The 24,764-nt window shown below is 38.2% G+C and overlaps 1 protein-coding gene and 1 pseudogene across 3 annotated transcripts; both read right to left on the bottom strand.

Moving 5' to 3' along the window:
- Window positions 1-46: 46 nt before the first annotated feature.
- On the bottom strand, window positions 47-23,986 carry erbin (erbb2 interacting protein). Of its 3 annotated transcripts, XM_020921600.2 has the most exons (27): window positions 23,401-23,986; window positions 19,262-19,339; window positions 13,355-13,549; window positions 13,136-13,253; window positions 12,124-12,202; window positions 11,952-12,041; window positions 11,790-11,846; window positions 10,737-10,800; window positions 10,501-10,575; window positions 9,824-9,968; window positions 9,451-9,523; window positions 9,060-9,189; window positions 8,862-8,977; window positions 8,678-8,747; window positions 8,166-8,265; window positions 7,276-7,397; window positions 7,003-7,176; window positions 6,753-6,920; window positions 6,563-6,677; window positions 6,310-6,490; window positions 4,794-6,240; window positions 4,334-4,477; window positions 3,648-3,704; window positions 3,363-3,530; window positions 3,192-3,284; window positions 2,563-2,637; window positions 47-2,480 (listed from the first exon to the last, which is right to left on the bottom strand). In XM_020921600.2, exons 3-27 carry the CDS (start codon window positions 13,538-13,540, stop codon window positions 2,373-2,375), a joined length of 4,155 nt encoding a protein of 1,384 aa, XP_020777259.1. In that variant the 5' UTR covers window positions 13,541-13,549; window positions 19,262-19,339; window positions 23,401-23,986; the 3' UTR covers window positions 47-2,372. The 3 variants fall into 3 exon arrangements, with proteins under 3 accessions (XP_020777259.1, XP_055009374.1, XP_020777260.1); XM_055153399.1 differs by lacking the exon at window positions 19,262-19,339; XM_020921601.2 differs by lacking the exon at window positions 4,334-4,477 and having other exon boundaries at window positions 23,401-23,983.
- On the bottom strand, window positions 21,683-21,799 carry LOC129409071 (5S ribosomal RNA; annotated as a pseudogene).
- Window positions 23,987-24,764: the final 778 nt, after the last annotated feature.

The raw sequence follows: 24,764 nt of genomic DNA, 5'->3' as shown, positions 1-24,764 counted from the left end.
ATATTGCCATGGATTGTCAACTGAAACACAGAAATGTTGCACAATACACTGTTAAAGAGCTTTTTATTTTCCACAGGTTAAATCTCAAACAAGTAATTATGTACAAAATCTGGAATGTTGATAAATGCATATCATTTCACTCACGGTGGATGTGGTCAGACACACCTTTAGCCTACATTAAAACAGGTGCCTCTGCATTTTAATTTATTGCTGGTTTTACAATCGCAAGTCACCAACGCATTAATCTTTTTTTAAATTTTTCAATGTACAATTGGATTAGTAATATCCGATAACTCAGAAGACCACTAAATAAATTAAAATACAAACAAATAAGTTTTAAGACACACTGACATGAATGTTGAGAATGTGATTTTGATCTCCCTCTAGATTGTCAGCTTTTCCAATGTGTAAAACAACAACAAAAGCAAAACAAAACAAAGAAGTACACAACATAGAGAATATAATTTGAGAAACACACAGTTTAGTGATGGTGCAAAACATTTTGGGTGAACAATAACATCAGTGAAGTATTTTGAAACTACCTTTTCCAAATACTAAATAATTCATAGTTTATTTTCCACAGTGTCTTCTTCATTTCTATAATAAACATTGTTGCTACATGTCAAATTAATGGAATGAACAACTACTTTGTTTTCAGACAAAATGCTGGTATGGAAAGACTTGAATGAAGGACTTATTCAAAATAACACAATTGTTTCTCTATTATTTTAAATTATTTAGGGGTATTGTGGAAAACCTATCACTTCCATGGCTTCTGTAAACTCCGATAGCAATTCTGTATGTGTATAAATATTTGTAATTCATGCAACTGACACACATTATAAAAAAAAAAAAAAAATCACATCAAATGGACTTAATATCACCTTTAAAACAGACATTTTTGTTATCCCAACGGTTTAGACGCAGCAGTGAACCGCATAGGGAAAAGTGACCCAAACATTCACTTTAACACAATGCACATTACCATATCATTTAGCACTTTGTCAAACATTGTCAGTGCTATCTCATTGCAAAAGGATTAAAAAACACATTTAAAATCAGGTCTTAATAAAATGTTGTGTTTTCAAAATGTGATTGTATGAGTGAATGGTAGTAATAAAAAAGACTTTACATATTGCTTTTAAACCAGTGCTGGGAAATGTATATGAAATGTGAGTATTGCTTGATTTCTGGGGTTGATCAGTGCCCCTTTCTCAAACAGTTCAAGGTCTATGGCACTTACTCTTCTTCTCCCAATCTCCATTTCTCTGTACAGCACAACAACAAAACAAGAAAATAACTACAACAGTGCTTTAAAGTGGTGAGTAAAAGATACATACAAGGCAGAATGTGGTCATCTATCAAAGAAGTATGTTAGATGATTTAAAAACAAAACAAAAAAACAACAAAGACCTATAGCCTCAGTCCGAAAGATGAAGCCCTTATAAAACGAGGCTTGTTCTTTCTGCTGTAATCTCATACATAGGCAGGTTTTTTCATTTCCTAGCTTGCTTTGGTTAACTAGCATAACCGCCACATTTTATCTATATGATAATAAAACACGTCTGATGAAACTAAAACGAGGCCAAACAAACAAAAAACATCTCTCGGATTTCACAGATATTTGAATTCCATCCCATTGTACTTGTCTTTGTAATAGATCACATACAAGATACTCCTCTTGCACTTTTTGTATCAAGTTTCAGGTATTTTCTGATGAATCTGTCCGTGCAATGTAGCAGCCCAGGAAGGCGGTCCGGCAGATTTTGTGCGGGTAATGAGGATTCACCGAGGACCACAAGTGATCACAGAATAGATGATAAAGGTGGATGATTTCTTCTTGTTGCAATCTCCCAACACCACCTTGATCTACATTCATTTTCACATAAAATGCACATAACACTGTCCTTTGCAGAGTATTGTGTGGCCGACCAAACAATGTCATTGTTAAATTAAAAAGTAAAATAGTGGCTAAGTGAACTAAAAAGAGGGTACCCTGCCCTCTAGTGGTCAGATTTAATCATAGTTCATTTGAAAGTTAAAATCATGCAAAGATGGGATGAAAACTAGAGCAAAAGATATGTCTGTACAGAGACCACAGTAACAATTTGCATTTCATCTGTTCATATTTCACCTATTATTTGTTTAAAAAAAATATCAATATATATACCACAGTGATGGCCTTTAAGGTCTTATACTTGCAGTGTCCATCTCCGTTTCACTTTATCCACTACATCCAGTGGTTCTCCCATCAACTCTTGGCTCTTTAAAAGCTACTATAAATAGTTCAAAGTATCTCGAACCAGGCTGTTAAATGTATAAAAATATTGATGCCAACATCATCAGTCTCATCTCCATGTTAAATGTAAAGTCTATGCTTGCATCTCTCTGACAATAGTCAATTCCACAGTGCTTGGAAAAGTCTTCAGCAGGGAGACAGCATTTCCATGGTCAATGTTCACAAAGCTGTAGCCATTTGCCTACAAAAAACATGCACCATAGTTTAGCAAAAGCATTGCTAATTGTGGAATATGTTACATATGAACAAATCTTAAAAGGTACCTGGAGTATTTTATCCCCTGGCTGAAGAATCTTGGAAGCAGGTCCTTCTGGTTGAACCCTTGTTACAAAGATACCCTATAATAGTGTGAAGGAGAGGTAAAAAAAAAAAAAAAAAAAAAAAAAGAGAGAAAAACTTTAAGTGATAGTGAAGTGAAGTTAAATATTTACACATAGCATACACATTGTGGAGGAAATGGGTCTTGCTCAAGATGTGTATATAAAGGTCAGACAAAGTCAGGGAAATACAAGTCCACAAGGCCACTGGACAACAAATGTAAGAAAACACATCAGTTTTTCATGAAAATGTCATTCTATATGAGAACTCAATTGCAGGTTAAAAGTAAGAAATATAGTCTGCCTTGTAGGTGTGTCTGTGATCTAAATTCATTAGGCCTCATTCATGACACATTTTAATGTAAGAAAAAAATAATATCTTAAAAAAATATTCATCCACAACAATTGTAGAAATTAAAAAACAAAAACTAATGCCCAGGTATATCATAAACCCCTAACTGAAGCTGCACTGCAAAGCAGTAGCTTATTTCAATGTTAGTGACTTGTTTTGATAAATGAGGATCATTGATTTTAAGTGTCACAGTGAGTGAATGTTTACATGCATGTGAATTTACATTGTCATCTGGTCGAAAGGGGTTTCCTCGACCACCTACTCCTCCAGATATGCTGAACCCCAGCTCTGGATTCTTCTCCACTTTCACATGAAACTGAAGGACAGACAAAAATATATTTACATAGCAAATTTTTACTATAGTATAAGACACCAATAGGAAAAAAACAGCAACCTCTTGGTGCAAAGTCTCATGGGGAATACGTGGGTGTCCTTGTGGCTGGTGTGAAACCTTGAGCATTAAGAAATCAATGAGCTGCTCTCGTGAAGGGTGACGGGCCACAGACGCCTGGCTCATCTGAGGACGACCAGGGGGACCCACCTGACCATTTATCAAAGGCACCTACAAGAGAGACATCATGTATAACACTTATAAAATTATATTATAGTATTAAATCCCCTTTGAGAAAAATGAATTAAGCCTAGTCTCAGTTTCAGTTGTTGCATTTGCTTTACATACTTTTCTGTGAGGGTCCATGGTGAAGCTCTGCTGACCTTGGGGAACAAACACTTCATCCTGAAAGGGAACAGGTAAACATCACAGGTTAGAATAGTCTTCAGATCCTTGTAATTTGATAAACAAAAACAAAAACACACTTAAATAAACAGAAATAAAGTGAAATTAGTGAAATATGAACACAGTTACACCTTACATGCTACTTCTGCTTACCTTTAAGCCCCACACACACTTTGAGTGATTATGAATGACCTCTGAAGATGAAGTGAATGTAATGAAATAAAGAATAAATTAAGAAAGGTCTTTATGGAATAGTATGAAGTAGATTAGGGGAACTTGCATACCGCAAATTTGATGGAAGGTCTTGTACCATTTTAAGCTGTATAGTTTTAATTTTATAACATCCAAATCCTTTTGTTCGGAAATTTTGCAGTAGCAAAAGATGGTACAAAACTCACCTCATTTACTAAAACTACAGTAAACACCACATCAACACCAGCACAGGGAGCATTTCAGATATCACATGACAGTTTAAAGAAAAACATAGGAGGAGAGACTTTAGTCTGTCAGTGATCACTTCGACATCAGGGCAAAAAGGAAACAGACATTTCCTTGTAGTCTAAAAGGATGTGAAACTATCAGGAGTGGGCTTAGTACAAGCAGTTACCTAAACTACAGGCAGTACTCACACATGGGCCCAGAGCTGTGTAGGGGTGTCCGTCTCTGACACTTAAGACCAGAGAACCTTGGCTTGCATGCAAATCCCTACAGCTGCTGTAGTGAGACCAGCTCAGTGGAGCATTATGGGAATTATAGGAGCGAGACAGCATGCTCTGAACAGAGGAACCACACCGAGTGGTCATGCAAGTTGTAGCAATTGTGATGACAAAAAAATAAAAAACAGAAAAAATGAACCAATAACAAACAACAAAGAAGAACATGCTGTTGAGTATGTCAAATAGAATACACAGAATATATTTTATGGTTAGTAAGTTTTGGAGAGTAGACTTGAAGAATATTTTCTTTTTGCTTCATTGATTTAAATAATGTGTGAATGTGTCCATGAATGTTTCTATAGCTAATGGTTCTTACAAGGTGTTTTATTGCACTAAAAATGTAATGCAAAATTTTCATTGAAGTATGTATTACCTTTTCCATTTTCTTAGCTTCAATATGCCGCATCACTTGATCTCTCCAGTCCACTGGTACCCGGCCTGGTCCAGTCACTGGTCCATCCAGAAGAGAGTGCTCAGACTTGACTCGGGTGTTGGGCCCTTTACTGGGGCTGCTGTGCTGATAGTTAAAGTCGCTCACGGACATGGTCCTCTCTGGAAGCTCATGAGTCTGTGGTCTGGCACTATATGGTCTAGCACCTCCAGGGACATCTATGCTGTAAGTGCGGGCGGAGAGAGGTCTCTGCATGGCATGGCTCATTGCCAGAGGACCCCTTGCAAATGTGGTGTGAATATCTCTGTAGGTCATGTAGTCCCCCTCGGGCAGCTGTATACGTCTGGGCTCTCCTGTGGACAGAGTAGAAGCACTGCTGCTTTGTCGTTGGAGAGTGTTGCTCCTTGGCTGTCCACCTGTGGATGGAAGTCTGTCTTTGGACCACATGTCCCCGGGGAGTTTGGAGGCCATGGGGAGTGCCTTGTGCTGGGGCGGCAGAGGGTAGGGAGGCACCTGATTGCGATTGGAGTAGTTTGTGTTGGCTAAAGAATGAGGCGGGGGAGGTAGATAACCTTGATGCTCTGGAGGCATACCTGGGGCATTGGGCGGCCTTTGACCCCACATGCCATCTTTTGGCACTGCACTGCTTGTATACTGCACATTGTACTGTGGAGGGGGGGCACCCATGGTCACATTGGAGGACACAGGGTACCTGCTGGAGCTGGCACAGGGTTTGGATGAACACAGCAGATCGGAGGAGGACACTGAAGTGTTTGGGTAGACCTGGAGAGACTGATCATTCAACAGTGAGGCTGATTTACTCCTCACTATGCTCTGACCCTGAGCCCCAGGGCCCACCCCCGGGCCCCTGCTCACAGCAGGACCGTCATAGTGGTCTCCATCTCCATCAAAGGAGTAAAGCTTCATGCCACCTGCTTCTATGTTACTGATACTGTGGGACTTCATGACCTGCGGAGGGTAGCATCGCTTTTCTGGGGAAAGCTCCTCAGTGCTGCGAGACAGATCACTGCTGACTGCCACACCTGTATCAGCTCTCAAGTCAATGACCTGCTGGTTTCCATTCTGTAAGAAGTCCACGTTGTTATTTCTAGATTCATGCATACTATTAAAATCATCTTGAGCATGTCCATTTCTGTCTGTTTCTAACTCATCCATCTTAACAATTTTATTAGCGGTGGAGATATTCATATTGATCTGGTCCCACTTGTTGTATGAGTCCCTCAAGCCGTTATCTATCTCCTTCTCAATAATGGTGAGTCTTGCTTCCACTGACAGATCGTAGTCTCCTGCTTTCTGTGGCTGACTTGACTGAGTTTTTAATAGGGCTGGGAGGGAAGTTTCAGAGCCGTTGCCATTATGGAGAAATGGTGTAGTTTCTGTCGGTTGGTTCATGTTCTCATCTTCTCGCCTAAGGCAAAAATTATTATTATTACTTCCACAAAATATAAAAGATAATCAAATTCCCCCCAACACTTACAGTTTTGGCAGAAAGGCCATCTTAGCTTCTCTTTCTGGTGTGCAAAGAGAGTTGTCCTGACTGCTGTCTGTGGTCAGAGAGACAGAGTCCGACATGCGTGAAGGTGATGAGCAATTACTGTTGTTTTGGTTACTGTTAACAACCGTGTCATCCAGGAGGGAGTCTGCATCCCTGGAGTCATCTGTGAACAATAAATTACTGTTATCCTATGGCTGTTTGGTTCTAAGTTTCTAGTATATGGTCACAATCTTACCTTTTTTATCCTTACTTAATGTCACCACTTTTGGTTGGTTTAGAGAAATTTCAATAAGTGGGGGTCTCATCTCTGCAATTTTCATCTCCTCTTCATCAAAAAGCTCCTCAGAATCCTAGAGGTATTATTACACAGTTCATTTCAAACAAACTTTTTTTTAATTTTATTTTGTTAAATAGAAAGTAGTTACCTCGAGTGTGTCTTCGTGGTTTGTCAGTGAAGCCTCAGAAGATTTAAATTGACCTTTGTAGGATGTGTATGATTCTGAATTGTCCTGAGACTCTGGTGTAGACGCATCTTCGTGTGATGTTTGTTCTTGCTCTGCAGTCATACCATTCGGACAAGGAGCCTCAATCACCTTCACAAAAAACAATATAAGTAAAGTAAATATGTCAGCAAACTAATAAGAGCTAATCACTGTTAAATATTTTTAAGCAGACCTTAACACCAACGTCCTGCAGTCCTATATGGTTCCTCTCCACATGTTTAGCCTCTTTCATACAATTGTCACTTGATTCCTCTTCTTTAAGTCGGTGTGCCACAGACTGAGCTGTCTTCACCATGTTCTTCAGCTCGTCTGGATAAGGTGTAGGGTAGCGCTTCAAGTTTCCCTCCTTTCAAACAAACAATGTTAATTATAGTTATTCATTTTTAAAATTAATTCTGACAAATACTTTTCACTGAACATAGCAATAATGTGTATTAATACAAACCCGTGGTGGAGTTTCTCTCTCATCCTTATCCTCATCACACTCAAATGCCACCTGAGCTCGATGCTTACGTTGCTCTTCCCAAAGAGCAGGGTTGAAGCTCTCAGAATCAGAGTTGGGAATGTCTGAAACAACAGTTAAAATCAAAAGCTGGTAAATTTACCCTTTTGGGAAATAGCCACAAGGGGGCGCATCAAGATAATGACAAATAGTATCCTAAAATGTATGTTTGTTTTTAATGGTTGAAAAATGACAGTAAAAATTACACTTTTGCAGGACACTTAGCTTACTAGTTAAGCAACTAACTACCACAAACTAATATCTGTGACACTAGAAGCTATGCTGTCACCTTTTATGATGCATGTTTCCTCTTTAATAAATGTCATAGTGGTAAGCACACTGTTCCCCAATAAATAAAAATACACTGCAACATTCTCTTTGTAAAGTATTTTCTGACAGTCAATTAATGAGTATGCCTGGATAACAGTTCAAATTGTTCATTCATTTTACACCTGCTATCTACATACTCGATGCACAATATTTACTGTACATATCGTGATCAATCAATCAATCAAACTTTAAATAGAGTGCTTTTCATACAAAAAATGAAACACAAAGTGCTCAGTGACGATTGTAAAATTAAAATGCAAGGTTAGTAGAAGACTAGTGAAATAAGAAACCAAACAAAACAGTTGCTCTACAAGAGGTTAGATGAACACTAGTGTTTCTTGTGTCTCAGGTAACAAGGTCACTTATAAAATATGCACTAAGGGACTCTTGTAGGTCACATGCAAGACAAACTTTCTGCTACGATAAGAGTATTAGTTGTGTTTTGGTGAAGAAATACAGTAAGTGTGAATGTTTATACATCGGTAATAGATCACCAAACTTACAGTCTTCAGCCTTGGTCTGCTGGGGAAACATGTAGTTTGTAAGGACAGTCTTGTGCGTCTCCAGATCCTCTTCTTTCTGAAGTGGAATCAAGGCCTTTGACTGTAAAAGAAAGGATAATATGGAGTATCCTTTAATAAAAAAAAAAAGCCTCAAAATTAGGCGCATGTCATGGGTTCCAAAATGTAGGTGATTTGCATAACTCCTGTGAGACCCATTTGGTTATAAAAACAGACAGAATGGGCACTCTATTAAAGTAATGGAAGTCTGAGTTTACTTTAGCACGTCACAGAGTCTTTGTCTTTTGGCACATTTCGATCAGGTATCGGGGAAGTGGTTTACTGCATTTTAAATGTGTTTTCCTTTCTAGTTGCATCTATTTACACAGTAACCTGTGATACCCTTGAGGTCAGTGAACAAAGTGTGCAGTTCAGACTCAGTGTAAAATTACCCCTAACCCACTTGAACTATGTATACTTTACTGTCTGAACATAATGCAGGATATAAGGATTACCTGATTTTCAGAGAGCCACATAGCAGTCATCTGGTTCAGTTTAGTGAAACTATAGGGAAGATTTTTTAACCTGAAACAAAAAGTATGAAAAAGAACATGTGTATCACCAATGTCAACAGATTGAGAGAATACGCCACTATTGAAATAAACTATTTAGATCATATGATGTCATAATTTTACTCACTTGTTGTTACTAAGATTAATGACCTTCAGCCTCTGCATGTCGCCCAGCTCCTCTGGCAAAGACTCCAATTTGTTTGAATGGAGGAACAGCACAGTTGCATTCTTCCAGTTGCCCATCTGAATTTAGGAGGAAAACCAAGGGGTCAGGATTACAGGTAAAACTACTATAACACTTACAGACAAAGCTGGAAATAGTCACCTCAGGAGGAAGCTGACTCAGGAAGTTGTGATCAGCTGCAAAAGTGCGGATGCTGACACACTGGCCAATGGAGGAGGGCAAGGCTTCAATCTCATTAAAACTGCAGTCAAGTTCTTCCAGGGACACCATTCTGGCAACAAATATTTGAAGCTTAAGATAGGCAAGAATTGTCCAGCAGTAAAATAAACCAAGTACTATTGGCAAATCCATGTGTGGGATTAAGATAAACCAAGGAATTTTAACAAATGGGTTAATAATTATGTTTTGAAAACATCAGTTAGACCAATAACTACAAAATGGCATGAAAGATAAAACTTAATGCTGTAACACAAACTACACAAAAAAGACGTTGTTAACATGATAATCTTAGAAACTATATTCAGTTGCTTACCCTCCAACAGAGTCTGGTAGTTGCACAAGCTGATTTTCATCCACTTTCAATGCAGTTAATTTCTTTAGTGAGCCTAGAGTATAGCAAAGACAGAAGTGGTTTACTACTTATGGCTGTTTATTGATTAAAACTTATAATTGCACCAGCAAACAGAATATTCATTGCATTGGTGAATGGTCATAGTAAATGGTCTGAGATTTTTTAAGAACTTTTTGAGAAGTTTTAAAAACAAACACATGCATGGGGACATGGGTAGAAGCATGCTCTAAAGTCATGTTTTTGGCATACTTCAGCATATTTGTTTAAATAACATTGGACGTAATATATTAAGTGATTAAATCAGATGATAAAACAATTGTGTGTATGGATTTACCAATTGATCCTGGAAGTTGGACGAGGGCATTATTGGAAATCAGAAGATCTTGCAGATTCTCACATCCAGAAATTTGTTCATCAACCATTTCTATATTATTCTTGGATACATCCAGATATGTCAGTTGTTTGAGCATTCCCAGCATCTGGAAAAAGACATGTTTCTTATGAGCATTAATTGTGGAGGGATTAGAGGAAGCTTCAAACAGCAGATGGCTATCATATAGCAGAGTTTTATGATATGGCGTTTTTTCCAAAACAAATTGCAACTAATTGAAACTGTGGCTGATACAGATAAAGCCTTTTGCAATTAGAGCATGAAATACATTAATGGCTTTCACTGCTTGATTATTTTGTCCCATAATTAAAAAAACACATTTCAGCTTAATTCATTAATAGGTCAATTGAGGTTGCAGCCTATCCCTGTAAATACGAGGCAGTGAGCCATTTGTTTTTCATTTGTATTTTAAATTCTTAAGGCTATTTAAGGTCTATAAAATATAAAACATATTAATAAAACATTGCATCACTATAAAGATTCAAGTAATTCTTCTGGAAGTGAATCGAACACATCTCTGTCCTTGACATAAGAAATAATGGGAAGGATATTGTTCTTGTCAAATCCTTAAAATGGTGCACATTATAAAACATGATATTAACTGTAATAAACAAAAATACCCCAGGTAAAAATGTCAGTCTATTTCCATCCATCCAAAGCTCCTTGATTGAAGTCAGCTGCTCTAACACTTCAGGCTGTCAAAGACATTTGGGAGAGAATTTAGAGAGAAGAACAAATACTCAACACACCCTTCATAGTTCTACGTATACATCAAGTCATTTTACGAAAAACTAAGACTAAGAAGGAAAGGTGTGAATTTGATAAGTTGTCAAAGCATGTCAAAATTGATACTCACCACTTCAGTGAATTCATTGCTTCCCAGGTCAAGCCTCTCTAGCTGTGTGAGCTTCTGCATGCTTCTGTCAAAACAAAAAAACAGCACAACAGTTCAACAAGGACAAACTGTTATGAGATTAGGAAGGTCAGTATAATCTAACATAAAGCTATACGAGGAGAAATTATATAGCCCTAACTTTAGTTTCTATGGTTTTCCATGTATTTAAAAAGACCTAATCCAAGATGTGGTCAGCTGGTCGGTAGGTTAGTCGCTAAGTAGGTAAGTAAGTAAGTAAAATTGATTTATATAGTGCTTAGGTCACAGCACTATATCCTCCTTCAAACTAGCGAAAATCTGACAGCTCTCTGTAGTGTGGTTTTAGTTTTATTTGTCATGTTATTGGTGTTTGTGTAAAAGTGTAGAGTGTACATAATAAGCCCTTTGGTTATTTTGCGAGTGTTGGTGCATTTAATTTTAAGTATCTGAGGATTAGCCAGCTTTGTCACATTCTTACCTCATAATTGGCAAGAGTACAAGTGACCCCCATTTGAGCTAAACTAGGGAGCATTGATATGTCCCGTCACTGTACAAAAACAAATAACCGAAAAACTAAAATAAAGAAAGTAAATATGAGCATCAAATTAGTGTTTGTTATCTTATAGTAGTGTTTGTTAGTGGCCTTTAAGAGCTCTGGCCTATGTTACATAAAAAGGAGAAACAAAAACATTTTCTGAGCACCAGTCACAGTAGCACACCTCATTGTCGGCAATCAATTGTGTTTACATGTATAGATTTAATAGGAAAGTTAGTCTTTCTATATAGACAAATAACGATGACTGTCTCTGAGGAGGGTTATAAAACCAATCACAGAAAGCAGCAGAGAAAAGATAGCTCTTATGTAACAATGTGAAACTGAATACTAGTGAGGTGTAGGGAGTTTAGAGCTAAAGGGGAGGAATGAGCACACAGAAGAGATGATGTAGTGGAGCTGGTGTAGGACAGTGAGAAATATGATTTTCACACAGAATGTTCCGTTCATTTGTTCATTAGAATCATCTACCAGACACTTACTTTGGCAACATCTTTAATTGATTTTCTCTCAGTTCAAGGATTTGGAGTTTGGTCAGCCTATAACAATAGAGAAAATAAAAGGAAATATAGCAAGCACATAAAAAAACAACTTTAATTTCAACAATATGGAGGTAGTGCACTCTTGGAACGACATAAACTGACCTGCCAAAGCTAGCTGGTAAGAACTCCAGAAAGGCATCATTCAGGTAGAGCTGCGTCAGACTCAGGAGTTGGGTGAAACCTTCTGGGAGCCTGTCAAAAACCAAAATATCAAATTCAGGGGCTCTAAATGATGCAAGTGGAAAAATTAGGGGAACAGGCATAGTAAACTTACTTTGATATTGGGTTCACACTAGCTTCTACAACAGTTAGGACTTTGCAGTTTTTTATGTTCTCTGGAAACTCCTGTATACCTGAAAAACACATTTTGAAGGGATAAGAGTCAACTATAGTCATACAAATAGAATAACAAGGAGAAAATAGATCACAAAAAAGGGTTGGTACTTGCTGTCCTCTATTAATTTGGGGTCGAATCATAATTTTTTGAAAGCAAAGCTTATAAATATGACTAAATTAACTTAAATTACTTAGCACTATTAGCAAGGACACAGAAATAATTTGATCTAGCTCAGGTTTTATTATCTCATGATACAGATTATAGAATTTTCACATTTCCCACACCGCCTCGCTCTAGCTGCCGCTGTCACTATATATCCACAATGTGTTACATTTAAGTAATGACCAACTGATTAAATCTCATGTTTTATCTCTAGTCTTCTTTGTGTCCAAAACACTTGCTGCTTAGTGAAGACAGATGAGCTGCTTTTACTGTTAACACATGTTTGCCTGCTTCAGAATAACCCCATTTATTCTAAAACATGACTTGATCCTATGGTTTCTGCAGGGTCAAATCCATGCTTTTGAAACATCTCTTTATGCCACTAGTGCGTAGGAGTAACTAACATTAAGAATGTAATGGAAAAATAATAAAAATATTTAAATGTTATTCAAGAGGTTTTAGAGTCAAGTCTCCAATTTCAAGCAGCGAGAGTGCACACATCTCCCTAGAACCTGTCTAGTTTTGCACTGACTATAAACCAGCTCCCTTCTATAGATAGCTTGCTTGTTGAGTCCTGTCTGTTTCTTTCATCAAATACATTTTACCAAATTGTGTAAAAACAAGACGTGGCGAGAACAATTATTTTTATATTTATTTAGGCCATTCTTAGGCACATGAAATATAAAACCATATGCTTAACAATCCTTATGATTTGGTTTAATAGAGCCCTATTAACCTCTGTTTAGGTTAGATTATCAGTCACAGATATCTTGGGCATATTTCTTACTGTTTTTGCTGACGTCGAGCTCCCTGAGATTGATGAGGTTTGCTATTCCAGCTGGCAACACTGTTAGGTCATTATCTGGCAGGCTCAGTCGATGGAGTAGCTGGCAGTTAAACAGTTGCTGTACAGGGGGAAGAGATAAAAAAGCTCAAAATGTATTGTGTAAATTGGCTGAATGTTGCAGGACTTCAAAATTTAAAAAAATAAAATAAAGATACTTACTTTGGGCAGCTCCTCGATCTGGTTAGCATCGAGGTAGAGTTCCTGCAAGGTCTTTTCAAAGCTAAAAATCTCCTTAGGAACAGTCTCCAGGCTGCAGTGAGAGTAGTCCAGCGATGTTATCGTCTCCTCCTCACCCCGCAAGCAGCGGCACGGCACCAGCCGCACAAACAAGCTCCGCTTGGACATACTCAGGCACTGAAAGGGCACAGAAGGGTAGAGAAAATAAAATAACAGTCATTTATGTAAGAAGGAATGACAGCTTTAAAATACGTATGAAATAGCTTAGCATGTTGTATGCATATGTCTTTAAAAAGAGGATGTGTAGGCACAGTCATTACAGTTCTGGGACGACAAGAGAACACATCCCTTTTTATTTATTCTTAGCAACAAGATACGTGTAATGTTGTGATCAAATTACCACATTTATTCAGAAAATAAATCAAATATAAGTTATTCTTTGGGGAGCTACAATTCCTTTCTATGGTAGAATACTCATTAAGTATAGGGTATACTATATTACCTATAATCATAATATAATAATATGGTAAAAGATAATTAAAATATCCCTCAAGTGTTCAATATAACAAAAAAAAAAACAACTATTTTGTCTGATTACCATTTGCTGTCAGCTAGAGCTGGAACCTTCTAAATGTTAACAGTAGGTATTCTGACATGTTGCAAATTTTGTTTATATTGAGATAAGCTAATGAGGGCTTTATCACATACAGCATACTCTATGGAATGTGCTCCGGTCAATAGAAGCATGTAAAGAATGTAACTTCACCTCCCTTCTGGACATTATTTTTACAGTGCTCTCCATAATCTCAATATCGGAATTTTGTAACTCTAACTACAAATAGCCTTGGTCAACTCATTAAGAAGGCATGTTTGGGGAAGTTACTTTGAATGATCTCTGGTGACTTTCAAGATGGGTCTTTTGAATATTTTAATGCCATGGTATTTTGACGTAATTTGTATGGTGAACTGCAGATTATGATGACATTCCAGTTCTCCTGATGAGGGCAGTCAACCGGCATTGTACCGAAACCACAAAATGACTTTGTGTTGTATACGCCCACACATGCATGAGGTATGCACTATCGAGGGGCTGTGAACCTCCCACTTACAGCAGCGCATAAATACTAGGCGTAGGTTATTCATATCAGGTCTATCACCAGAGGGGATGACAGAGGGCTTGGCACTAGTTTCTCCTCATAACAAGCACCGGCTGTCTGATGACGCATGTCAGTGAGGAGCTCTTCAACAAGTACAAGCCTGATATATGGGTTCCCTCACAAGAGAGAAAAAATGTTTAAATGGAAGCAAGGGACCAATTAAAAAAAAGAACTGCAGATTTTACTATGGACCAACAACTATGGGAAAATAATCAATCACTGAAATATATTAACAACACAGAAAAGCAAACTGTTTTATAGTTTAGCAAATGAGAGATGGCAGTGACAGCAATATCAACTCTAAACATCTTTAAATGTACAAAAGTGGCTGAATGACTATTTCAGGCTATTTGACGAAGGTCTGCATCTGTAAGGCACTGACTGCACTAATACAGCATTGCCTAGTGCCAACAACACAGGCTTACATCCACTGACCTAGATGTTACTGGAATGATTGCTGCTCAGCATTAGTACATCAAGAGCCATTCATTTCTGAAGCAAGACATGCTAAGCTCTTGTCTGAGATTTTCTCAGTCTACTCACTTGACAACACACTGACTCACAGCTACACGAGAGTTTTGAAAGACTTGGAAATGAGACAAATGCTATCTTTATTTGCAGACATTTCATGCTGTGTGGGCTTGTGTGAATGGTGGACATGTGACTCCAGCCTGGCAGTGCTCCTTGTGGCCTCTTGTGTGCAGCAGTGAATGAAACAGGCCAGTCCTCGCTGCCAGAGCCAGGAAAGCACTTTGTGTCACAACCCTCAGCTGCAAGTGCCTCCTGCTCTCCTCCTGTCCTCCTCCTGACATATAAACAACAGAGAGACAAGTATGTGTCCCCCAGTCACATGCACTTGTTTAACTGCTAGAACAGTAGAAATGAGGATGACTGTTCTGTTGCAAGTTCTGCAATTCAATTTTGAATTGTGATCATTATATGGATTCCATCTTTATTTGTATTTTGAGTATACCACAATTGTAACCAAATAGAAAAATCTGCATTCTGCCGAGTTTACACTATGGTTGGTTCAATCTGTTGCTCATTCACTCAGAGTAAAACTGAACTTAAATAGGCCATGGAGGAGTAGGTGGGGAGCATAGAGCACATTTAATTTTTACAAATTCACATACCGGTAAACATAAAATAATTCTGAAACACACACCAACACCTTATGTCACTCTGAATTCAGCACTTGATCTTATAACTTATTATATTGCATACATTGACTTGGCTTGTGTAATATTTTAAAACTGAGAATATTTCATATTTCATGAGCGTATAGATCTATGTGCCAGAGGTTAGGTACAGACTTTGACAGTATCAAGCAGGCTGTGTTATTTATAGCAAACGGTAAGTCTGTTGGAAGTGGCAGAATGTGATTAGTTAGGGCTTGCTCTATGAAAGACACTTTTTGATCCACCTTGCAGAGCATGGTTACAGATTTGCAGGGTCATAGCTAAAATCTTTCAGATTAGCTCAAAAAAACAAAAAACAACTGTGGGAATATTTGAAATGATAGGTAAATGAATGTATTTAGTAACATTGCAGAAGGCCAGTATAGTAATTTGTATACACATAGATGTTATTGAGATTTTTCCTATGGGTGAAATTGTTAAGAACAGCGCATTAGTGTCTGGGCCTGTATGCTCCACTGTTTGTTTGGGGTAATCTCCAAAACCACTCTTATACTTTTAGTTGACTGTGCTATGAGCCTGAACATGCCTGGAGTTTTTAGGGTACACATACAATTTTTTAAGTCTGCTAAAAGAGAACATAAATTCTGGACCACAATTAGATCCATCCTGTTCATCCATTTGTACAGACCTGTAGTATGAACAAAAATAAGAATTTCTTCTATTGCTACCAGTCTTTTCCCCATTTTCATGGGCAAACAACAACAAAAAAACAATACACAGTACTACACAAAACTGTGTACACAGGAACTGATGTCTTGGATTACTTCTGAATGAGAGAAAACAAGAAGGTGTCTGTAACAGGCAGCCACTTCGTAGAACCTGAAGTTCCAGTTTCGATTCTCACCAGTGTTTTTTGGGTCTCAGTGGTCTTGCGTGACTGTAGATAACAAAACAATGATTGTTTTCTTTGAATCCACAGTGAAATGAGGGAGAGTAATCTGATCAGTGACATAGACAAAGTGCCTTTGACACAACCAGAAACTTTCAGCCTAAAGCATTACATTCAAAAGACTAGGCTCAAAATAACAGCCAAACAGGAGAGTTTCAACATCCGCATTCCACTATACGGTCTTATCACCAGTTATGCAACAAGATTGTCCAAGCTCATACCTGAAAATAAATATGTACACAACTAAAGCCCCGCACCACGAGCAACAAAACCAAAACAGATTGATGGACAGACAGACAGTTAGACCAGAATTACTACAGTAATACACAGAACTGTCATCATGTCTGAGAAAAGCACACATTTTAAATCACTCATCCATCACCATGAAACACCACAAACCCACACACGCAGACACTAGTTGTAATGCTACTTGTATGTGGTGTGTTCCTCCCTTTGACATTTTGACATGACATTACAGAATAAATCCCATGCAATATAAAACCAAATGGGATATTCAGCACGTCAGAGCTCTGTAAGGTCACAGAGGTCTTCAGAGAAACAAAATGTAAAAAGGGAACAGTGAATGAGTTCAAAAGTTCATGTCCACTAATACCTCATAACTAATATTCTACACACATTTTATTCATATAGGTTCGGGTTCAGTGTATGCATCACACTTTCATCAAGCTATATTACTTTTCCAACTTAAATGTGCTTCTGTAGCATGTCCTATATTTTTATTTGATCATATTACTGTATGTATTTAACATATTTTAGAGAGTCGGATAAGAGGAGACTGTGTTACGTGTAAAAGCCACATCCTGGCTACAGAAAGACCGACAGAAAATTCTGCCGTGGGTTGCAAATGCAAGCACATGATCATTACCTTTCACACACCAAATCTGTATGTTTGATTTGGGGTGTTTTAACAGGCTGCATCAGTTATAGGTCTAGCAGTAAATGTACTTCAATAATTGTAACTCACTTAAAAAAATTGTATTTGATTGCAGACAGGAACCCTCTGGTGAATGTGAATGATACAGATTTTCTGTAGCATGTTTTGACACAGGCCTTTCTTGAAGAGATTTGGGGTCTAGTTCACAACTCGGTTTTCTTAACACACACGTATGGCATTAGCAGGTGATTTTTGTTGTGCTCTTTGTCCAACATTCCCAAGAATTTGAAATCTCAGCACCAAAAAGCTATTATTCAAGTCAAACATATATTAGTGCTGAATCACTGCAGATTAATCACACATTTGCCAGACACATCTAACATATGAAGCCTACCTGTGCTGGAAAGTGCAGATTTAGGAATGACTCATTATGGAAAAATATGGAAAAATGTATGACTGTCAAAGGAAAGAGTTGCTTCTTATCATCTGCTAAGGTTGTTCTGTGCTGCTCATGTCACAAGATATGTTTTTTTCTAGGGTCACTGACAGACTGACTTTGTGCTTCATTCAGTCTAGACTTCAAGAAATGTCTGAGCCGAGTTGTGGTGATTGATAAATACTAAGTGATGAACATTTGATTTGGCTAGAAATAATGTTATAGCCTGAGCTAGGGTACAAATAGAAAAAACTTGTATCAGTAGTAGATACTAATTAGACAATAGAAGTACTGACGCTGAAAAGATCTGACATATAAAATGGACCTAACCTGCTAGCCACTGTGTGTGTGTGTGTGTGTGTGTGTGTGTGTGTGTGTGTGTGTGTGTGTGTGTGGTGGTGGTGGTGGTGGTGGTGGTGGTGGTGGGGGGGGGGGGGGGGGGGGGTGCTCCATCGACTTTGGTTCAAATCCACTTCATCTGGTTGTAGTTGAATTCTATGTGTGACGTCACACTCTATGATCTTGACCTTTATCAGAATTACTAACTACTACATTCACTAAACCTACCGCTTTATTTGTATTATTAGGCTTAGAGCAAGTTAGCTGGTGTTTGGCGAGTTCATATTACATATATGGCATTGATTTTGTGTAAGCTGCCATGAATTTGTGATCTTAGTTTGACCAGACACATGGCAAAATCATTGAGCGTTTTTGTCTGCACCATGGCATGCCCCCTCTGTCTTTGGTCAGACAAGTGTATCTTTAGCTTCCTTATGGACAGATATTGAAATACGCATTGGCTAGTATTCTGTGACATCAGTTCAATAAGCATACTTGTTCCGATCAAAGAAACCAAATATGATTTCAACAAGTTCAATGATTTCAACCCCTCCTGCCGATACTGACGCCGAAGCATTAAGATGCTGTAAGATGTTTTAACTTAGGCTAAGTAATTTGTGTTGATTAAGCTGGAAGTGCACTTTAGCTTGCCTTGTACAATTTGTTGTTATTTAATTATTCTTCGTTGACTGTTACATGTACATGTTTTGTTGATACTTTTCATTATTTTTAGGAAAATATAATGCTTGCCGTTTCTGAATATTATAGGCACAAGCTACAAAATAATTCTTAATTAGTCAAGGTAATACTGTATACCTTGATAAAATGCTGAGAAGGTTAAACAGTATCAAAATTTGGATACTGCCCAAACCTAGTCTGACCATTACATTTCTACACTTATCAGTGAGTATACAATAATTTAGAAGCAGCCTTGGGGGCCAGGGCATGTATGATGATGCTTTTATTTTACATACCTTGTCATTTAGGATTCAAGAGCTTGGATCCCAAAAGATTGTGACGAGAGGTGGCTCCACCAAAATGATTTTCTTTATCTAAATAAAAACAAGGAAACACTGTCAGCGCTTATGTTTGGGCTGTTTCAGAAGAAATCACCCCCATTTCAGTTATGCACAGCTTAATATGATTTTCTTAATGTTTGTTAATAGCCAGTTTAGCTATATATTCTTAAAGACAGCAACACATTAAATATGAAGACCTCACATGCAGCACATCATTTTGCATAGAGACAATACTTCATGCTTGCTATACTGCTAGAAAAGGCATTGGATATAGCTGCTGAAGTAAAAAAAAAAAAAAAAAAGATAGCATTATTGCTCTACAATCATCCCAGAGCACAATGAGGCCAATGACACACAGAAGAGAAAAGAAGAGCAGAGAAAAGGGAGAAGAGAGATTTGACTTATTCATCGGAGCTCCCAATCAGCTGCAAACACACAGCTCATTAGTTTCTGCCCCACTTCCTCCTGTACCCTTTATCTTCATCTCATCAACTGTTTGGGCACACAGATTTTTAGCACACATAACCCAGAAGGAACAGTCAATTTTCACATCCAGGGTGTCAACAATGGGGGATGGGGTTCTAGTGAATTTAGAGCAGACAGATTAAGGGGACTAAGAATCAGCTGAAGTGTAAGAATCAGTGACTTAATAAGTTAATTTCTGGTGTTACTTCCTGTTTTAAAGTTTTAAAAAGCATTGTCAAAAGCAAAACATTTTAATTAAATCAGAGGGATTGGACTATGTTTCTTTTTTTTTATTTTAATAGCTGTATTCCCGTTAGTGTATCTTTCCATTTTTAAATAACCAAGCAATATAAATTTAGTAGCACGATAAGCGTCAAAGATTGGGCACCAAAACTTATCACATGTAGTGCAATTCTAGGTCACGTGTACTGTATGTGCATCACTAAATGGGTCAGAAAACCTAAACTAACTAGATGGGGCACAGGAGCAAGATTTGAGCCCAGTCATTATTTGCTCCACCATCACTCTGTCTGTATTGTGTTACCTTGTGTCAGTGTCCCGTCATTGAGCACACAGGAAAGTGAGCACAAGTCCGAAAGATAATAAATAACAACATAAATAACAACAACAAAAACTGGACAATATTGGGGTTGTTGCTCTGGAGACGCAAAATTAGAGAACCCTGAATGAGCACATACTGACCGTAAACTATTTTTGAAAAAACGTAAAAGTGCATTGTGGTGGCAAATTAACAGTCCTATTGCGTTTTGTGCAAGGATTGAACTTCTAACAAAGACATACAGGTTTTAGATTTCTGGATTGGCATAATATCAGCTGAATATTTACATCTACATAGTCCAAAACATAAGGAAAAAAATGTCAATATTGCTCACCACTAAAACGGGTCAGTGTGAGAGACATAAACTCAGCATCAACAGGCATCATATGAACTGAGTAACTGGAGATTTGAAGGTGAGCGAGAACAAGATCTGGGACAGTGAGCTGGGGAAGGGCAGCAATAAATTTGGTGACAGGAGACTGTTAAGTATTACAAGGAACCTCTCAATACAGGGTATATGATATGTATTCAGATGCATATTCTTTACAAGGTGCACTTTGTAACTTGTAAGGTGGAAGATCCGCTACTTGCTTGTCTCCATGAAGATGTTATGTCTTTGCCTGGAATGTTCAACAGTAGGGTATTAAACATATCTCCCTTGCATTTGTTCAACTGCAGGTGTTTTATAGCTCATAAAGACCTTAAAAACTAAAATTGTTACCATGTGCAGGGTTGCTTCTCCATAGATCTGACAAGAACCTGTCTCCATTGTGATTACCAAGTTTTTTTCCATATCGTAAAATAATCAAAGCAAAACAGTAATATCTCAGTAATATCGAGACAAGCTGTTGACGGATCCTCCCCCGGAAAAGTTACATAGTGCACCTTTAAAACGTGCCTTAAAGAATTTGCCAAGTGTATGTATCATGCACAATTACAAAATGCACTGGAATTTCATGTTCCCAACATCCATTTCAGAAGAACACACTTGATTTATGAATAATTAACTTTTTCAGCCTAGCAGCATAGCCCTAAATGCAGAAGCCAGCAGGTAGTTTGTAACTTGGCAAATCATGATGAATTTTGATTGATTGATAGCATTTATATAGTGCCTTTCAAGATACCCAAAGCGCTTTACAGTTCATTATTCAGTCACTCCACACTCAGTGGTGGTAAGCTACTACTGTAGCCACAGCTACCCTGGGGCAGACTGACAGAAGCGAGGCTGCCAATCTGTGCCATCGGCCCCTCCGACCACCACAATCACACACGCTCACAGCACTTTCATACGAGGCAATGTGGGTGAAGTGTCTTGCCTAGGTACACAACGACAGGTTTTTGCCACTGGCGCCCCACTGTGGCACCTGGAATTCCTAGCGGTCTCCCATCCAAGTACTACCCAGGCCCAGCCTGCTTAGCTTCTGAGATCTGACGGGATCAGGCTTTTACAAGCCGGTATGGCCAAATACACATTTGTGTTGATTAAAAGTATAGCAATACAGCATCATGTATTGATGTAGAGCCCTACTGAGGGATGCTACAACCAAAAGATTTAAAATGTAAAGATGTTGTTATGTGACCTGAATAATAATAGTTATTGATTATGCTAATTTTAAAAGAATACTTTTTGCATTACATAGTGAAGAATATGGCATGTTGCAATATACCAATCATTTCTGGCTTTGTGAATATCTGCTGCCACTTGTGAGACAGGAGGAGGCAGAGACAGATGCTCTACAAACTGGGTCACAGAAACGTTAACACCAAGAGAGAGAAACTCCATCCAAGAATGTTGATCAATTGCACACTGTCTGGATGACAGAAATCAAACACAGCACAGTTACAGTCATTAGGTATGAGCTACAATTGGGGAAGCAACATTGTATAGCATAATAATCACCATTTCAGTGTTAAAATGTTCTTGTCTGTCTCTCTCCTTAATGCTTGAATCCAAAGTTCTGTCTGAGAGAGTCAGCGCACTTGCGTAAAGTGTGTGCTTTACTAATGGTTTAAACAAAGCTGCAGCAGTAGTTCAAACACTGTAACTGTTTGTTGATAGAGCAACTGAAACTGAAAAAGTCTACTCCACGTCTGTGATGTACTGATGTTGCCAAACAGGAATGGATCTGACATACACCAGAACTCATGGGCTGCTTCTTGGAAACATTAAAAACAAAGTTGAGGTATGCCCATACAGAGGACAGGTCTAGTATTCTTGGGTAAGAGTAAATGAGAAGGTTGGGAAGAAAAAAAAGCCTTTGTTCAAAGTCATCTTATCTGACACTAGATAAGTGTGTTGTAAATTATCTCACAAGGAAATGGACACATTTATTCCACACCTTCATAGATACAAGCCAGTGTGCACCTTTGAGTGTGAGAAGACTTCCTAATGCCTATTAATGTCAGTGAATTTGACAATATAATATGAAACCACTGACAACAATGGCTTTATCAGGTTAATCAGGTTTGAAGGCAGTTCTACACGTACTGCAAACTGGACCGAGACGACTGTTTGTCGGACCCATTATAATAAAGCTAAAAGTTTAATTCAAATATTGACGTCAACCGTGTACACCTATTAGAGAAAAAGAGGAGTGAGATCAATAAATACCAATACAGAGTGGGTGCAAGCCCAACCTTCTCTCAGCCTACTGACCAAGGTGTACCTGCTGCTTTTTAAAAACAACAGCTTTGCATCCCATAAACAGGTACATGGATGGATAGATATGTTTATCCCCACATCAAACAATTCTTTAATAAATTAGCTGAACAAAACTTGCACAAATGCACAAACCATAACACAATCACCATCCCCTCAAAATTTTGTGAAAATCTGAAGGGAAATGTACGCTGACAATTACATTGTTAAGGTACAAAGTTCACAATTACATAGCTTTGCGTAAAAATTTATACCAATATTTTGGGGGATTTCTTTTGTTCATAAAATTAACTTAATGTACGAAAATTATTTACCCAAAACATGACCTTATCCTTTAGCGCTAGACGGCTGCTAACATTAGCATCCTCTTTGGGGCCCCACATTTTGAAAGTTGTGAAAAGAAAGACTTACCACTTTGCTTCTTGGCCTGATGAATAATAAGATGGGTTCCCTTATGTGTGGCAAGTTACTATCCCGAGGATGTTTCTGTGAGAGGTATATTTATTTACTGATCTTTCAACTGGGTTGTGCTACTGTTAGCAGCTAGCTACAAGAGCCATCTGAAGCTGGCCCATTACGCACATTCTCCACGGTAGCTGTTCTCAGCTTGATAAACGCTGTACGCTGCGGTTACATCCATAAACATAAGTCTCCGAAATGTCGCGTACAGTAAAATCCAACGGCGTACTTGGAGCAAAGGGGTTCCAGATATTGCAAGATTTTACAAGACACATTTAAAAATCCAAAATGTCCACGACATTCATCAAGGAAATACAAAAGACAAAAATGCACTCGACCTCCGTGAGAACGAAGGGTTTTTCTCACGCATAAGCCGCACCCAGAAGTATATTGTCATTATTTCCTATCTCTTGATGGCGTGTAAATCCAGGTCTGGGTCAAAGAAAGCTACACGGATGCTCAATAACACGGTCGCACAGTGCTGGTGGACCTCTTCATCGCCCTGTGACTGCACTGCATTACCTTTGGAGAGTAGGCTGTCCTACATTAAGCTGATGCTTCACTGCCCCACTCCTTTCTGTACAGCATAACCGTGCTCTCACAATAACCAAGTAGTCTAGTCATTTAGTGGCACTAGAAGATAAATACAGTATTACAGAACAGAAGGTCTGTAGATTATTTGCCCAAAATGTTAAAGGATCAAGCAAAAGCATTATGCCATATTTGTGGGGACGCCTAGCAGGCGTCTGTTATAGGCTTATTTGTCCTCTTTCCTTGCTTAATTTATTTTATTTATTTATTTATTTGTTTTACTGGCGGCAACTGAATACAGTACCCTTTAAGTGCGAAATAGAATAATTTTGTCCATGGTATATGGTCTATGTCTATTGCCTATATGGTATATAGCGGCATTAGAGTAGGCCTACAGTATATTATTGTTTTACTTTACTAAGCTTTCAATTTGGGTTGACGAAACCCTTTTGTTGTTAAATATATTTTTAAGTTATAAACTATGGTGCCATGTATTTCATGTATTTCTTTCATTATAAAAGAAATGTGACAAATGTGTTTAGTCCATCAATACTATCTCATTAAGGGTTTATGTCCAAATAGTTGTGCTCCAGCCAAGAGCTGTATTTTCTCAAATTACGTTTTCGCCCAACGCTGCTTTGGTAGGCTAATTCTTGGATCACTTTTTGCTTGAGTTTTGTTTTGTCTCCCACTACACCCACCCACAAAGCAGCCAACCTCAACACACATTATCCATACCATAGCGCCCCCTTGCGAAAATATCTTCTGACCACATTATTTACCAT

This window comes from Boleophthalmus pectinirostris, unplaced genomic scaffold (assembly GCF_026225935.1).
Source record: "Boleophthalmus pectinirostris isolate CB_2022bp ecotype Guang Dong unplaced genomic scaffold, ASM2622593v1 HiC_scaffold_18, whole genome shotgun sequence".
Lineage (NCBI taxonomy): Eukaryota > Metazoa > Chordata > Actinopteri > Gobiiformes > Gobiidae > Boleophthalmus > Boleophthalmus pectinirostris.
This window is presented reverse-complemented; position numbering and strand designations above follow the sequence as displayed.